This window comes from Panthera tigris, chromosome A1, assembly GCF_018350195.1.
Source record: "Panthera tigris isolate Pti1 chromosome A1, P.tigris_Pti1_mat1.1, whole genome shotgun sequence".
Taxonomy (NCBI): Eukaryota; Metazoa; Chordata; class Mammalia; order Carnivora; family Felidae; genus Panthera; species Panthera tigris.
Window position 1 is genome coordinate 231,158,155 of NC_056660.1, and position 16,811 is coordinate 231,174,965.

At 46.3% G+C, this 16,811-nt stretch overlaps 1 protein-coding gene across 4 annotated transcripts in view; it reads left to right on the top strand.

Moving 5' to 3' along the window:
• The window catches only part of SEMA5A (semaphorin 5A), a 473,593-nt gene that overhangs the window by 388,293 nt on the left and 68,489 nt on the right, over positions 1-16,811 (top strand). For all 4 annotated transcript variants that reach the window (XM_042997660.1, XM_042997674.1, XM_042997671.1 and 1 more), the window contains 2 exons: positions 7,061-7,242; positions 13,670-13,813. In XM_042997660.1, the coding sequence (XP_042853594.1) occupies positions 7,061-7,242; positions 13,670-13,813 (326 nt within the window). The remainder of the gene's footprint in view (positions 1-7,060; positions 7,243-13,669; positions 13,814-16,811) is intronic.

Consider the following 16,811-nt stretch of genomic DNA (forward strand, 5'->3'; position numbering starts at 1 on the left):
TTTAAAACATTTATGGATCTCTGTGGTATAGGAGACAAGGCAATAGTGACTGACATATCGATTAATTTCTGGTGGCTTACGTAATTACAATTGAAAACATTATTCTCAGTTTAAGAGATTTGAACTGCTTGAGCAAGATCTAAATTTACAGGTCTGGAGTAATTTGAATATTATTTATGTCCTGCATAACTTGCAGTGTTGCTTGATGAGGATAGTGTAGTCTTAAGAATCGCCCTGAGCTTTATTTATGCCCGAACACCGTCCACATTCTTTGTGGGTACCTCGTTCCCGGTATACATCATACGATGAGTCCCCGTTCCAAAATACATCGTGCAATAACCAGCAAAATACGTATACTAAATAAGCACCTCGATGGCTTGCAATAGCTAGCTTCTTCCCAGGACACTGTGTAAATAGCACCTTTAGAGCAAAAAGATCCTTTAGCACGGACTGAACCCAGAGCCTTCCGTTTACATAGCAGCACTGTGGACCAGAGTCGAAGGGGTTGATAGAAGATTCTAAAACTACATTGGGAAAGAAACCAGGACTCGAATCCGGTGCTTCTGACATTATCCTCAATCTACAAGACAATGACATTCCCAGCTGTCAACGTCTCCCCAGAGCAGTGGCTGATGGGTTCACCCAATGACAGGTGACCCGGTGGTCACCTTGCATCTTATGCTCAGATAGCCGGTAAGGCATTGTTTCTGAATTTTGTAGTGAAATCTACTGTAAAAGAAGGAAAAGGGAGCTAAGGTTAATTGTGTGTCTACACCATGTGCTAAGTGGTGTGTTAGGCCATTTCAGTGGATTATCTCATTGGATATGCATGATCACCCCAGGGGTAAGCATCACCGCTTCCGTTTCACGAGTGGAAGACCTGTGGCTCCGAGGCAATAAAGACTGTCCCTATTTGTCTATGTGACTAAGAGGTCACATGCCGTTCCCGCTTAGTCCTCTTCAAAGGTGCTCTCCTTCCCTCGTGTAATTCACTCATGGGGAGAGACTTAGGGAAATTAAGTTGATGTAACGTGGAGACAGTCTGTTCCAAGGGGCAGATCCAATGTCCTGTTTTGTTACCATCTCTGACCAAAGGTGCGTGAAACTTTGGAAATGCATGAAGGAAGATCTTTTGACTTCTGAAAAAACATCCCAGTAGAAAACAGAAGAGTTCACTTGAGTGATAAGAGAATAATGGTTGGAGTACAGTAAGAACTTAAAGACACACTCCATGGATTTCTGTACCCATCAAATGCATCTACATGCTTGGTTCCTTGGGAATGGATGAGTTGAACATGAGGGATTTAAACGTGGGATTACAGGTTATGCTTGTTAGCAAAAATTGAATCTTACTTAGCTAGCACTTAGAAATCCATTATTTCCTAGGTAAAGGGAAATTTGCTATTATACAGTTATGGATAAAAATGTAAGTGCTGGTTGGCACAAGACTCCCATCAGGGAAGGATCTAGAATCACAGAAGGAAGTGGCTAAGATCGCAGGCTCTTGATTAGTTTGTTTACACCGATTCTTGGGTCCCTTACAACCAGTACTCTGAATAAATTGAGCCTAAACTGAACCTCAGTTCCCCTGTCTATAAAATGGGATGTAGATACAAAGGACCTTGTGAAGATTCCAGGGTTAACACATAGAAATCACTCGTCACATGCCTGGCATCCACGGAAGTACCTACGTGTGGTATATGGTTTACTATGGTTTAGTCATTAATATCTTATCAAACGAAGCACATACTTCAAAGAGAAAGTCGCTAGGCAGAAACCTGGAGATAGCACAACCACAGATAATATATTCTAGATAGCTTTATTTCGGATTTCTGAAGAAAAGTACCAAAATACAAAAAGACGTGCTCGTATGGAGAAGGGAAGCAGCAGAACCCATCCCGTTATTCCTGGATCTGTTCCTTAGGCAGATCCTCAAAGTAATGTACTGAGCGTCAAAAGGAGTGTGTGGTTAAAGTGGGTGAGAGAGCCACCCACTGCCCACGTGCTTTTCTGCGTGTTGCAAGTTCTTCTTGCTCCAGAAGTTAATGGAACCAACTGCAGGGGTCCTGGATTGAAAATCTGCCCTTCAGCATCTGCAGCTACCCCCACTCTTCCCCTGCGAAGCCATCACCATTTACTCTTACTAATGACCGGCTAGGGCCGTTCCTTTTGCTTTCCAGTGTATATTTACTGCAATAACTCTTCTAATTTTTTCTCCCTCATTCCACTCCATTCTTTCATTTACTGTCACTCGTGTCCAATTCTTCCTCTTTTTCTCTGTCGTCTTAGCTCAACTTTTACTCACATACATTTGGAAAGAGAATGTGTGTGGCACCTCTTTGCCTGAAGACTGTTATCTTATGCCAGCGCCCAAACAGGGAAACGAAAGGATGTCTAGTGTGGTGGGTTCTTTCTTTCCCTTTGAGTTTTACTGAGATATAATTGATACAGCTTTACACGGCACCGTGTGAGGTTAAAGTGTTCAACACAGTGACTTGGCTTGCATATATTGTGTAATGATCGCCACAGAAAGTTTAGTTAACACCCATCATCTCATGTAGATATCCCCCCAGTTTTTTTTTCCCTTGTGAAAAAAAGGAGCTCCTCCCTTAGCAACTTTCAAATGTCCCATCTAGCGGTGTGAACTCTATCCATCATGTCGTACGTGATCTGTCCAAGACATATTTATCTTAAAGCTGGAAGTTTGTACCTTTTTAAAAAAAAAGTTTATTTATTTATTTGGAGAGAGAGGATACGCAGAGGTGGGGAGGGAGGGAGAGAGAGAGAGAGAGAGAGAGAGAGAGAGAGAGAGAGAGAGAATCCAAAGCAGGCTCTGCACCAGTAACACGGAGCCCAATACCAGGCTTAAACTCAGAAACCATGAGATCATGACCTGCACCTAAACCAAGAGCTGTATGATTAACTGTGCCACCCAGACACCCCAAAGTTCGTACCTTTTGACCTTCTTTCCCCTAGTTCCTCTCTCCCCCACTCGACGCATCTGACAGCCACAAATCTTACCCCTTTTTCTATGAATATGGGTTCTTTTTAGATTTCACTTGTATCGGATATCGTAGAGTATCTATCTTTCTCTGTCTTATTGCATTTAACATAATGCCCTCAAGGTCCATTTATGTTTTTCCACATGGAAAGATTTCCTTCTCTTTGATGGCTGAATAGTATTCATGTATTTTATATACATATGATATATATATATATATGTGTGTGTGTGTGTGTGTGATATATACATGTGAGATATATATATGAGATATATATGAATTATATATTATACATATATGAGGTATATGAGATACCTCCTATATAGTTTTAAATATACTATATAAAAGAGTGGTATATACAGCACATTTTCTTTACGTACTCATCCTTCAGTGGACACATAGGTCGTTTCCGTGTCTTGGCTGTCACAAGTCATGCTACAGTGACTGTGGGGGTGCCACTAACTCTTCAGCGTAGGGATTTGGTTTCCTTCAGCTCTAAACCCAGAAGTAGAATTGCCGGGCCATGTGGTAGTTCACTTTTAACTCCTTGAGAAATAGTGGTTCTTAACTGGGGGAGATTTTGCCCCCAGGGACATCCAGCAAAGTCCGTAGAAACTTTGGTTGTCACAACCAGGGCTGGGGGGCCACTAGCATCTATAGTGGGTGGACGAGGGAGATCACGAATGCACAGGGCAGCCCCCACGACAAAGAATCCTCTAGCCCAAATGTCAATAGTGCTGAGGTTTTACAACCCTGGTCTCATGGACAGGAAAATGCTGACCAGTATTTTCAATTATACCCTCCAAATTGTGAGTCGGGCAATCTTTGGCATGTTATAAAATTTTCTTACATCTACGTTTGCTTTTTCGGTAAAACTCGTAGGCCTAACCAGAATTAAATCCCTTGTGAACAGGGTCTTACAAAGGACCAGTTCTACCCTCCAGCGATGGGGAAGCAGCAGTTTCAGGAGTGATTCTGATGCCCAGTTTGGGGGGGCTGTGGGTGAGCAGCCCTCTTATTTCCTGGCCTGCTTCTCCACAGGGGCACCAAGCAGCGAATTCTCACATAACAGTGTCCGAAGCAGAGAAAGAGAGAGAATATTCTGCTTTTATCTGCAGGAAAGTCATTTCTGGACTCCTCTTTCACTGTCCTCTTGAGTCTCCTTGACCAGAATCTGGTCACATGTTCTTTCGTGGGCCCAACACTGGCCCAGGTGAGTGGGGTTCCCATGACCGCCTTAGACCCTCCTGCTAAGGGCACGGCTGGTGATGCCAACCCAGCCCTCCCACAGTTACCTACTGTCTCCCCGGAATGGTAAGGAATGATCCCCATGATGAATGCAAAACCCCTTTTATTCAAAGTGATTCTTTCATAAAAAACCTTCCACCCTGGTTGGTGTTCTTGCCCTTTGGGCTGAAGAAACAGATTCTCAGATTCCCTCCAGGACTGGAAATTAATTTCAAGAGAGCGCATGAATTGGACAGGAACCTCAAAGTTGTCAGGAAACAGGCAGTGACTCTGACTCCTCCTCTCCGTGTCTGTCTGTCTGTCTGCCTGCCTGTTTCTGTCTCACTTGTATCTGCCCTGTATTGATGTCACTTCTAATCACCCTACTGATGAATTTAGCTCGCATGACGTTTACCTTGGTTGTGGGTTTGACTCATGACCGTGAAGCCTAAATATGTTTCCATCACAGTCTGCCCTCTTTCAACATTCTGGATGATTTCTGTCTCCACGATCATTCCTTTGTCATGATCACAGTGGATTTCTCCTGGCCTCACCAGTCTTCAGTTTCTCCATATTCTGTGGGTTCCAGGTTTCCTCAAACCTCCTGTAGCTAGAGAGACCCTAACAGTCTCCATGCCTATTTCCGTCATATGTTAGACAGCGAAACATAGGCGAGGTTTAGAAACATAGACGTTTAGAAGAGAGGCAAAAGGAAGGGACCAGATGGCTCACAGAGGGTCAAGTCTCCTGACAGTGCTCCGTGCTGGCCTTCATCCCCTTCCCCAGCCACTCTCTGCCCCATGGGCCTGTCCTTCCCAACTTCCAGCTTGCCCCCGACCCGGGCTTGGGTTTAGATAGTGGGAGACTTGGGCAGGAGCAGAGACACTGGGGTATGTCTTCCTTGCTGTCTTCCAGCCTAGGTTGCAGCCCTGTCAGGCTGCCCTTCCCCAGGCTCTGCCTCACCCAGTCCCCATAACCCCATTCTTCTCTCTCTCTCTGAAAGGCTGAGGACAGTTACAGGTTTGGATTAAAAGGCACATGGGGATTTGTTTGGATTTAATGGCCCGTGAGGGGATTTGTTAGCTTGGGTTCCATGTTAAATCAAGTGAAGGCAATGACTGATCCCTTCCTACCTACATGAGAGCCCTTTGGGGCCGAGGCAAGAGGGTGAGCTGGTCAGTGGTAGTGGAGGGATGTGGGAACTCCCAAGTGGCAGGGCCTTTGCTGCTTTAAGAACATTTTGGTGTGAGTGATTAGTGGCTTCAGTCAGCTTGTCATATGGGGCTCGGTTCTCTGAGAAAACACTGAAGGCTCCAGGGAAACTTACGGTCAGAGTACGAGCTGCATTTTTATCCTGACCGAAGCTGGTCATGGACCTTGGAAATGGGGACTTTTTCCTCTTGGGAAAAATCTGCCTTTGAGTGTTCACTGTCACTGTCACTCTGGATCAGGTCCAGTGAGTCACCTCGAATCCAGCTCGATTCCCTCCTCTTTGCTTCTTCTGGAAAGAGCCCGGCATGGTAGGGAATTCTGGATTTTCGTCCACCTAGGGGATATAAAAGGTTAGAGTGCTGACAAGAAAGCGGGAGGCAGAAAGTGAAACTGTGGCAGTTGGAGGTGACGCACCAGCCACGTCAGCGCACGTGGACACGTTTCATGTGGACTCCGTCCTGCTGTACTTGGAGAAGTGACGGAACAAAAGTAAAGCTCACCTGTGCTTTTCACGCGCAATATACGGCACTGCCACTTTTCTGAAATGGGGAGGTACAGGGACAGTTCGTGGCCTGGAAAGAACGACCTGCCTCGTCCGTGGAGTCCTGTCTTGCGTGGATGATGAGGCTTCAAACGTGTCATGACTAGGGTAGGGCAGGAAGGAGCAGCTGGGAGCAGCAGACGGGGAAGTGAAAGAACGCAGCCACGTTCCGTCCTCTTCGTGTGTCGTGCTTTCTAAGAAATACCGACGTCGCCATATTAAAGTTAGGAGGTCTGGACTGTAGGCCTCCTTCCGGCCGTTCAGGGTCAGGCTGCTTTTTCCTGCAGGGTGACTGAGGACTTGGTCCCAGGACTCACGGACCACCCTGTGGCTCTATTGTCAGAGGTGACCTGAGGTCGTCCAGTCGTCCGTGTCCATGGGGAGCTCCGTCCAGCCAGGCGGCAGCGGGCACAGTCCCCAGCAGCCTTCCCAGGTTGGGCGTGCTGGTTGGATGGCCCCTTCTAGGCCCGCACACCTCTCTCAGTGCTCAGAGCCCCTTCCTTGCCCCGACCCGCGGGAGCGGGTTCCTGCCAGGCCCTTCCTTGCCGGCAGGTTACAGTGTGGCTGTGACCGGGATATGCCTACTGGCTACTACAGTCCTGGCTGCTCCAATAGGCCAAAAATTCAATGTTGGCAGTTTGCGCTGGCTGACATTTGAGCTGGGCCAGGTCTTAAATGAAACGAATTGGCCAATCTTTCTTCTACGGGACATAAAAATTCAACAGAGTTGCACATCTGTGATTTCTCACTCCAGTTCTGCTCGTTCTTTGGGTTTCTCGCATTAGTGGACAATTCTGTGGTCGGCTGATGGCCAAGCCCTTGGCATCCTTCACTCCCCCCCCCCCCCCCCCCCCCCCCCCCCCCCCCCCCCCCGCTTCCTCCCCTCCCTTCTTCTCCATCACGGCCCTCACCAATGACCTCGGCCGCCTTACTTTGAAATCCCTCCCTGTTCATCCCTCTTGAACTTTAACATCAAAATATTCTCAACGTGCTCTGATTGTACTGTGAGAGACCTTTCAGTTTTTCTCTCTGTTTACAGCCCTAACCCTTCCTGACCTCCTCTCTTGTGTCTGCTTCCTAGACGAGGAATCTCACCGTGGACGGGCACTTCGGCGCGTGGTCTCCGTGGACGCCCTGCACGCACACCGATGGCAGCGCCGTGGGATCCTGTCTGTGTCGCACGCGCTCCTGCGACAGCCCGGCCCCCCAGTGCGGAGGCTGGGAGTGCGAGGGCCCCCGCATGGAGATCGCCAACTGCTCCAGGTGTGTCCCTCCCGACACTGGTGCCCTCCCCCGTGTGCGGGCGGACCGTAGAGCAGGGAGGACGTCGTCTTCGGTGTGCATCTCCCTTTTTCGGGAGGGAGGTGGCAAGGGACAGGTGCACTTACCACTTAAAAGTTACGTGATCTACTGAAGGAGGTGTGGTTTTAGTTTTTTACTTATTTTATTTATTTATTTTTATTTTTTTAATGTTTATTTTTGAGAGATGGAGGGTGAATGGGAGAGGGGCAAGGAAGACCCGGAATCGGAAGCAGGCTCCAGGCTCGGAGCTGTCAGCACAGAGCCCGACGCGGGGCTCGAACCCAGGAACCGTGAGATCGTGACCTGAGCCGAGGTTGAACGCTTAACTGAGCCACCCGAGCGCCCCTGGGAGGAGATTTTAAATTATAAGTGAGATTGTAAATCTAAACGTGTTTAATGTGTTCATCATGAGATTAGGAAACGTATTTGCAGTGTGCACAATGTTATTGTCTTGTTTGAGGGAAACGTCCATGGCAATCAGAGTCCTTTTCTGGAACACGTAGGCCAATAGCCCCTACCGGTAGAACACGATACATTCGTTGTGAACTGGCCTAATCCAGGCGGCTGTTCGCGGGCCTCCATTTCCTTTGCCAGCATCAGGGACCCCAGTGGCTAGGGGCACGTGAGTGCCATAGGCCCTCCACCCTGCCCTGGCCATTAGGTGCCTCCTGAGGATGAAAGCAAGTCTGAAGTCAGATTTGGCCACACCCAGAAAACTGTGACACAGCCAGTCCTTGCAAATGATGGAGTCGCCGCTCCCTGTCCCTCAGGCACGCTGACATGGACACACGCCGAGGTGCTCATGAAGCAGATGTGATGCTTCTGGCGACGTTTAGTCGGGCCGGAGAAATGCAGCCTCTGCTATCAAGGCAGAAGCTACAGGCAAGAGAGCCCCCGGCCTCGCTCCCAGGCCGTGCGAGGTCAGAGGTGCATACACAGCGTCAGCTCGCCCAATCCTGACCTCACTTCCCGCATCAAACGCAAATTATCCCCAGTAGCCCACGTCCTAAGCGTCCCCTCGTGCAGATGCGGGAAACGACATGTGCTGTTTTGCAGCAGCCTCCTCCGAGGCGTGAGCACGAGGGGGACGGTTCTGGTAGTTTCGGAGGCTGCCCGTGGGGTCGATATTCCTGGAGCTGGAAAGGAAGATCTGGGGTCGCAGCCAGAGCTCACGTGCCCACGCGTGTGCATGGCACGTTCACCGTGTATGTATGTCTTTGGACGGTTCGAGTTTCCTGAAGCAGCTGTCTTCATGAGCAGCCGCTCATCAGCCCCCCTCAAATAACGTTGATACGCTAGATTGCCCCTCAAATACTCGTAGATCGGCATCTAATTGTTTTTCATCAAAAGTTTTAGTACTCGTGGGGTGCTTGGGTGGCTCAGTGGGTTGAGCATCCAACTCTTGATTGCGGCTCAGGTCCGTGATCATTTTGTGAGATCGAGCCCCGTCCGCATCTGGCTCTGTGCTGACAGTGTGGAGTCTGCTTGGGATTCTTCCCCTCTCTCTGCTCCTCTCTCCTTCTCTCGCAAAATACATAAATATTTAAAAAGTTTTAGTAGTTGCAAAGATGTGATTTCTGTTACGTCCCTGTTTAAATGTGTTATGGGCTCTAAACGCTTTAGTGATTTGATAGCCACCTGCCCCTTTAAGAAATTGATGAACAGGCTCTAATTTAACATTCAGAGAATTTACGGTTTTCCTTCTTAAATTTCCTATTTTTATTCTCTTTCCCTTATAGAATCGTATCCTAACATATTACGTTTTTATGTTGAAAAGTCTTACACTGGTCACCATATCATGCTTCTCTGCAACTACCAGAATAACAAATTACATGCATGGAATTCAAAAACAAAATTTGTATTTCTGATAACCATAGGCTTTATGATGAAATATTTTGAATATATGTTTTGAAAATTGCCATACGATGAATCTCAAATACATGAATATTACACATTTTGACAAATATTTTTTTCACACTTAAAATGTGAGATCTCACTGGCAATTCTTACCTTCAGGCAATTTTTTTAAAACTCCCACCTACTTTTCCTCTTTAGGCACGAGTGCAATTTCTTGCCCGATTTGGGGAGGGCTTAGCATCAATTCCATTCTTACATTTTTATTTTTCTGTCTACAAGTACTGACAGGTATGACTCCTGTAAGTAGATGGAAATATAAGATCATAACATTTCCACGCAGTTCTCTGGATTCTTTCGAAGTTACCTGCCGAAAGCATGGTGATCTCATGCCAAAGATTGCTGTTATTGCCCTTTATCAGTTGATAACCTGTTTATGTTGGCCTTCAATTTTGTTCGAAGCGAAACATAGCCAAGCACCTAACCTGCAGACCCCCATTTTTGCTTACTCACTACTGTCCAGTCCTTCCTTAGTGTGTGCAGAGTGCATCAGAAAGCCTTTAAGAAGGCTGATCAGAGGCTTCCAATTAAACCTGTTATTCTTTATAGGCACCTTGTTTCACTCAGTGGAAGTGTTGGGAAATTCAAAATATTGCTAGTTCAATACATTTTGCAAGTATGTCTTTGATTACAAGCTGTTATCACATCACATCATTTAAATATTTTTTTTTCTTAACACCTTGGAGCTACAGATTGAGGTCATTCAACGTATGAAATGAAAGCCACGATATAAAGGAATTAGCTAAGCCAGACTTTCAAAGCAGGGCCGAGTCAGACTGACAATGGATCTGGAAAATAGGGTTTCATTTTACAATTAAAGTAAACGTTTGTGCATCCTTATGACACCGTGTCACTTCTGAATTCTAATTCTTAGGGAAGGAGAGAGGGAGCCATGGAGAGAGGGAGGAGAGAGAGAGAAACAAAACTAGCCAGTAGGAAGGCAGAAGGTCCAGGGAAGGTCTGGATCCTTGACAGGAGTTTGTCATCTAAATGAAATAGGTTTCTACAGCCTTCCATTTTTCTTACCTATACCTTCCTTTATGGAACTTTTTCTCTAAGAGCAAACACAGCCTGTGCCTGACCTGGGTTGGTCAGGACACAGAGACTTGTGTGCAGGATGGAGACTGGGGAATGTCCCAAGCGCCTACACCTGTGAGGGCAGGCAGGAAGGAAAGAGGGCCAAGGGAGGACTGCTGTGGGCTGCAGCCCTGAAAAAGGACTCAGCTGAATGCACGGGGAGCCCCGTAGCTGGGACAGCCCTTGATGGTGGTTAGATCCTCTCAGCTGCAGTTCTGAGCCCCTAGCACCCTGAGCAGCTGGAGAGGCTAGGGCCACAGTCCGGGGGGGGCTTTGACGGTAGCTGGGGGATGGAAGAAGCCGAGTCCTTGCCAGACAGCTCTGTTCTGCTCTCTAGTCGACCTGAGCCCAGAACACCCCAACTCAGTTAACATCCCAGTACCGAATAACCAGGAGAACGATTTCATCAATGATTCACTGGGTTGATTTCCTGTTTCCCCTGCCTATTAATTTGTTGTTGCCAGATTGTTTATTTCACTATAGTCAGTTTGCTCCCCTCCCCTGCACCTTCAGTGCCGTGACCACAGCAGCATCTTATATTTTAAAACAAACATCAGGAAGGCCTCTCAAATCAGTCTCCAAGCTCCCTCCTCACTTGCTTGTTGATTTACAGTATTTCTAAGAAGTATCATGTTGTTTCCACGAGGGTATCTGGAACGCGGAAACCTCTGGGCAAGTCCTCTATGTCATCCCTGACACTGCAGATCTGCGATCGCTCACTAGGAGAGCCCAGAGCGCCAGGGCGCTTCCTGCCCAAGAGGAGAAGCTGTTGGGGGAGGAAGGGAGAGGTGCGAGGGTGCGTTCTGCCCTCCACTCCCCTTCTCAGGCCAGCCCAGGTCACTCCACGAGGTTGGTAGGAGACCGCAGGGCTACACAGATTAGACTATTTGTGTTGTTACGGAAAACAGAGGCGTGTCCACATGGCATTACACGGGGCGCTCTTTCCACCAAACTCAGGTGGTTTCCATCGAGGCATGGCAGACACTGTCTAAAAGTTACAGAGCTGTTACTGTTTGAAGATTATGATCAGTGATGGATATTCTTTTTTACACTGTTCAATGGGAAAGAAAGGACCATCAAGTGCATGACCGCAGCTTGTTTGTGGCTATCTCTTTGGCATTGGTTCCAGTTGACCCTCATCCTCTAAACAGACCTGTAATGTAATTAGCGGTGATTTTCAGCTTAGTAATTGAAGAATGGAACCCATTTTAGTGGTGCTTTCAATGCACGAGTGGGTCGTTTTGGACTGATTCCACCCTCGAAATGGCTCATCAGCTGATCCATGCTTACTTGGTGCTGGTTAGGGGGTGTGTACCACAACGTGTGCTTCAGAGCAACATTGACCAGGACTGCAAAGCCGGGTGCACGTAGACGGTTGCTCTCATGTATTTCCTGACTCGCTATATTTCTGTTATTTATATCCACTTCCATTTACCCACTTCTCTGTATACCACGCGCCCCCTGTATCGTAAGTAGAATATATCATGTTAACATGTTTGTTAACAGGTTTAGGAAATGGAGAATTTCCAAACAATTTCGGGAGAAATGTTTTCCTTCACTGACAATTTTGCTAACATATGAAGAAACTTTGGAAGTAAAAAGATCCTTTTATTTATGTTAAAATGGCCATTTTTGTATAGAATCCAATGAATTATTTGGATTTTTAAAAAACATTGTGTAGGTAACAGGGTATAAGATTCTAATTACCTTTATGAGCAACTTGGAAGGATCTGTCTTTTTTTGTGATTACTTGGTTACATTATCATAAAGCCAATTTCTTATAATATTATGCAGTAAAGCATCACTATTTTATTTATATCATGAAGAAGTTGCAGAAAATAGAGAACTATGAAATATACCAAGAGTTTTCTCAGAGGAATTGTCACTTGAAATTATTTTAGAAATTATATATTCAGATTATCGTTTATATCTTGAGCTTCAGTGGCACAGGGGTGGACCCGCATGTTTTTAAAAGAATGTATAAAGAAAAATAACAATTAACGTCAGTCGTTTTCAGTGGAAATAAAAATCCGATGAGGATAACATATCTATAGAAAGCGTATGTCATTAGAGAAATATATTCCACATGCAGTAGACTATTCACATGGGAGTTTGGATTCTGGATTTAACAGATATTTTAACAAATATTTAAGGATTTAATAAATCCTTAAAAATGTTTTAATAAATCCTTAAAAATGCCTACAATTTGCTTTAATAATAGGAACTAACTACTAAGGGAGATATCTAAATTACAAACATGCTGAGCACAGGCATTTCAAAGGAAAAGTACAATATTAAACAAAAGAGAAAAATCCCTCTAGCTGTCAGTGGCAATTAACTTTATAAACCACTTTTATACAAGCTGTTTATTTTATTTTAATTTTATATTTTGTAAGCCTATCATATTATATATGTAATAACATAAATAGAGTTATGTGCAATTTGCACTCCTTGTTTCTACTCTCTGTATCTTTGTCAAATTGTAAGAAAATAGCCAAGAATCTGAATTTAAAGTATACTTCCTTCAGGATTAAAAAAAAAATTATGACATTTATGTATTTATTTTGAGGGAGAGAGAGTGTGTGTGTGCAAGCAGGGGAGAGGCAAAGAGAGAGGGAGAGAGAGAGAGAGAGAGAGAGAGAGAGAGAGTGAATCCCAAGCGGGCTCCATGCACTGTCAGTGCAGAACTCGACATGGGGCTCGATGTCATGAACCGTGAGATCATGACCTGAACCAAAATCAAGAGTCAGACACTTAACCGACCGAGCCACCCAGATGTTCCTGGCTTCCTTCATTTTTAATAGTTTGTTTTAAAGCTTTGGATATTACAGGGTTCTTTATCAATGCGAATGCTATCAAGAGAATTACTGATTTTTGTTATTAATAGATTTTAAAAGTAAGCATGATAGGTAGTTTTAGATGATATTTTGTTCAAATGTGCACTTGTTGTAGATTATAAATTATATAGTATAAGTCAAAGAAGTATAAAACCTAGAGGTTCAGGAATTCATCTCTAATTGCTTTTCAATAAAATAAACTTATTTTTCATTAGTTTAACGTCTTCCTAACTAAAACTTATTAGTAGTTTCTAATACAGCCCGTTTTAAATTATTTACAGCACACTTTAAGCTTCACTCTCAAAAAGAAAACAAAACGAACCTTGACCCTGAAATCAGATACCAAGGAGAAGGTCTCGCAGGGACCCCGATTTCCCGGGACCCAGCCCATCCGGTTGGGTCCCATGGCTCCCGTTCCCTTTCCCTTCCCAGCCGCAGGCCAGCGGTCCACGGTGGGGGTGAGGGGGGGCGGACACGGGAAGTCAGTTGGAGGTGGTTGCACGCAGGGATGGACTGCGCCAGTTCGACCCCGTGACCCCGCTGCTGCTTCCTCTCCCCAGGAACGGAGGCTGGACCCCCTGGACCTCGTGGTCTCCCTGCAGCACCACCTGTGGGATCGGCTTCCAGGTGCGCCAGCGATCCTGCAGCAACCCCACCCCCCGGCACGGGGGCCGGGTGTGCGTGGGACAGAACCGCGAGGAGAGGTAGGCACCGCTCTGCCCCCACACCGCCATCCTCACGCTGCCTGCCATTCCAGTGTGGCCCAACCCCCTGCGGCTTTAGTCGGGGACGGAGCTCAGCTTGTATGTGGCATCCCTTTCTGTCGAGCCCGATCGTCCTGTTCCTTTCCCGACATCGTTCACTTTTGATCAAAGCCCCGTGTCGACCGCCTCACTACCACCCTGGTGCCTGCACAGCTGACTGGCTGAGCAGTCCCCAAGGGAGCGGAGGTGTGGGGACAGCGGGCACCTCGGTGCTGGTCTCCGTGGGGACTCAGAAAGAGAGTCCGCTGGGGAAAATCCGTTCTTGTTAAAATCCAACCAGACCCAGTCTCCAAACCCGCGGTTCCAGGTAGGACTTAAGACGGCCCCAGGTCCGGATGGCAGTGGTCAGATGCAGTAGGGTTTTGCATCAGAACTAAGTCAAGCAGCCGGAGCGGGGTGAGGACGTCTTCAGGATCTGGGTACATTTATAACCGCATGCCCCTCTACTAACCGATCCTCTCAGGGAGGCGGCTCTCTAGCCCAGAGCGGCATCCTTTTCCAGGGTGGACTCTAAGCCTTCAGCTCCTCGGGGAGCTTTTCGTAGCAACAGACATTTGGCTTTGGCTTCATATAATCTACAGTTGTGATGGTTGGCTCTTTCTTTGCATATTTAATGTACGTTCTAGTTCATGATTGTTGGGGAAAATCCAAGCAGGTGAATTTCACGTCAGTCCGGATTCCTATTCTGCCACACTAACAGAAGGGTGTTGCATTGACCCCTGTGAAACAAAATGGCTTGCGATACCTTTTAATGAAAATGCAGTGAGGACTGTATCTGGCGATATGGGTTCACTGTGAGCCTTTCATAAAAATACTGCATGCGGTTATTTGCTACGCAATCAATATTTATGTAGACAAAACCAACAGGTTTACTTGTACAGATAGTTCCCTGCGAGGCGTTCATTACCACCTCAAAACAACCTGGGAGAATCGTTCCTTTCTTTCGTCGCTGTGTGCCGAAATCACCAATTAAGTTTTCATCCCTTTTGACCCAGAGGAAAAGGAAAGATGATTTTCACAAAGCGAGGTTGGTTGTTTCTGAAGTAGTCCCGAGATAGTCTTATACAAACCTACTTTTTCCCATCCAGCACCAGTTGATAAGCGGGAGGACCGATTATGGGCGCGTTGTCTCCCTGCTATCTCTAACCTCACAAGATTTAAAACTGGTCGGAAGTTTTAAAATGCCATACACCGTCACATAATACCGCCCTTCCAGGCAATGTCACCTTTATCAGTGTGAAGCTGCCCCCCAGGCGTAGCACCCCTGCAAATCTTATTCCCGTTGGCACCTTTCCTAGGCTGAGCGCACAGGAAGGAAGCTGCCATTTAACTCTGTGGCTAACATGTATGCGTGTTCTGTATGCGTTTCGCGATTGTTGGTAAAGCTATGTTTTCAGGGAAGACTGTGTTTGGGGGACTGCCGCTTAAAATGTTCCCTTTTTACGGAAAAAAAATAACCTGCTCATTTGGGCAAAAGACATATTTGGTTAATGGAAGATTATTTGAATTTGCCTAGTCAATGTGTGGATGGTGAGAACAGGGACTCTGTAAAATTGAAGCTTCCCTGTTGAACAGCCCTTCTTAGGGGCTAATCAAGCCATCAAGAGACTAATGAAATCTAGAAAAACGAGTACATACGATGTCAGTTTCTTTGTTTTCACCGGCAAACGGCTCTGAGATTTTCTGGTTGTTGTCTTAGGTGGGAGGCCTCTCCACCTGTGAGAACACCATCCCTTACGCATATTTGAGAACTAAACTCAAAACTTGGGGAGACTCTGGTCTCCATGAAAGACACATGACTAGGCATGTACCGGGTTATACCATTGCACCCTTCTGCTCTCAACACCATCGACCCTAAAGAACCCCTGAGTGGCCTCGAGTGAATATATTGATTCCCCCAGAAAAGTCCCTAAGTTAAGGCCAGGATTAGAGTTAATGACTTCATTGGATCAGAATGTCTAGGATGTGGATGGAAGCTTTATGGCAACATAAATCTCAGAAATATTCGCATCATTTTTTCTGAAGTACTGGGTAAAGAAAATAATCGACCTTATCTTTTACATGTACCTTGGAAGGCGTGGACACTGTTTCTCTTTTCTAAAATTTACTGGAAAATGATGTTCTTGAGTACCAAGAACCAAGTGGAAAGCACCAACAAGGATGAAGCAGTGGACCTCTACGTAAATACTATCAAAATGCAGGTGTCTTTTTCTGCATTAGTTTCCTCTTCCTGGGTAACCATAGTTCCAAAAACCGAGCGTGGCTTAAAACAACACACATTTATTCCTTCACAGTCTTACTGGGTCAGGAGTTTCAGTATAACTTACCTGGGTTCTCTGCTTAGCCAGAGCTGTGGTCTCATCTGGGCACCGACTGGGGAAAGAGCTACTTGTACGCTCGTGGGCTTGGTTGTCGGCATTTAGCCCTGCGTGGACTGCCAAATGGAGACCCTGTTCCTTGCCAAACGAGTTTTCCCAACACAGCCGCTGTCTTCCTCAAATCCAGCAAGGACGAAAGTCTCCTGGCAGGATGATCAGGATGGTCTTACACAGTGCGGTTGCAAAGTGACATGCCGTCATCTTGCCATATTCCGTTGGTTAGAAGTAAGTCACAGACCTTGTCTACACTCAAGAGGGGACATTACACGGGGCATGAATACCAGGAGGCAAGGATCATTGGGGTCACCTAGGAGTATCTGCCACAGTCAGTTATATGTCCCTCAGTCATCCGTGGCCCTTCCATATGCAAAATGTATTGCACCGATTCCCAAGGTCCCTAAAAGTTTTATACCATTAAATCGTCTCCGAATATTCCAGAACCTTATCGTTTAAGTCAGCCTCAAATACGAATGAGGCGCCCTGGCAGTTGTTCCTCTAAACTCGGAGACGAGATAGCTGCGCCACCAGCCCACCCAATGTGTGTTGGGGGGACAGGGGAA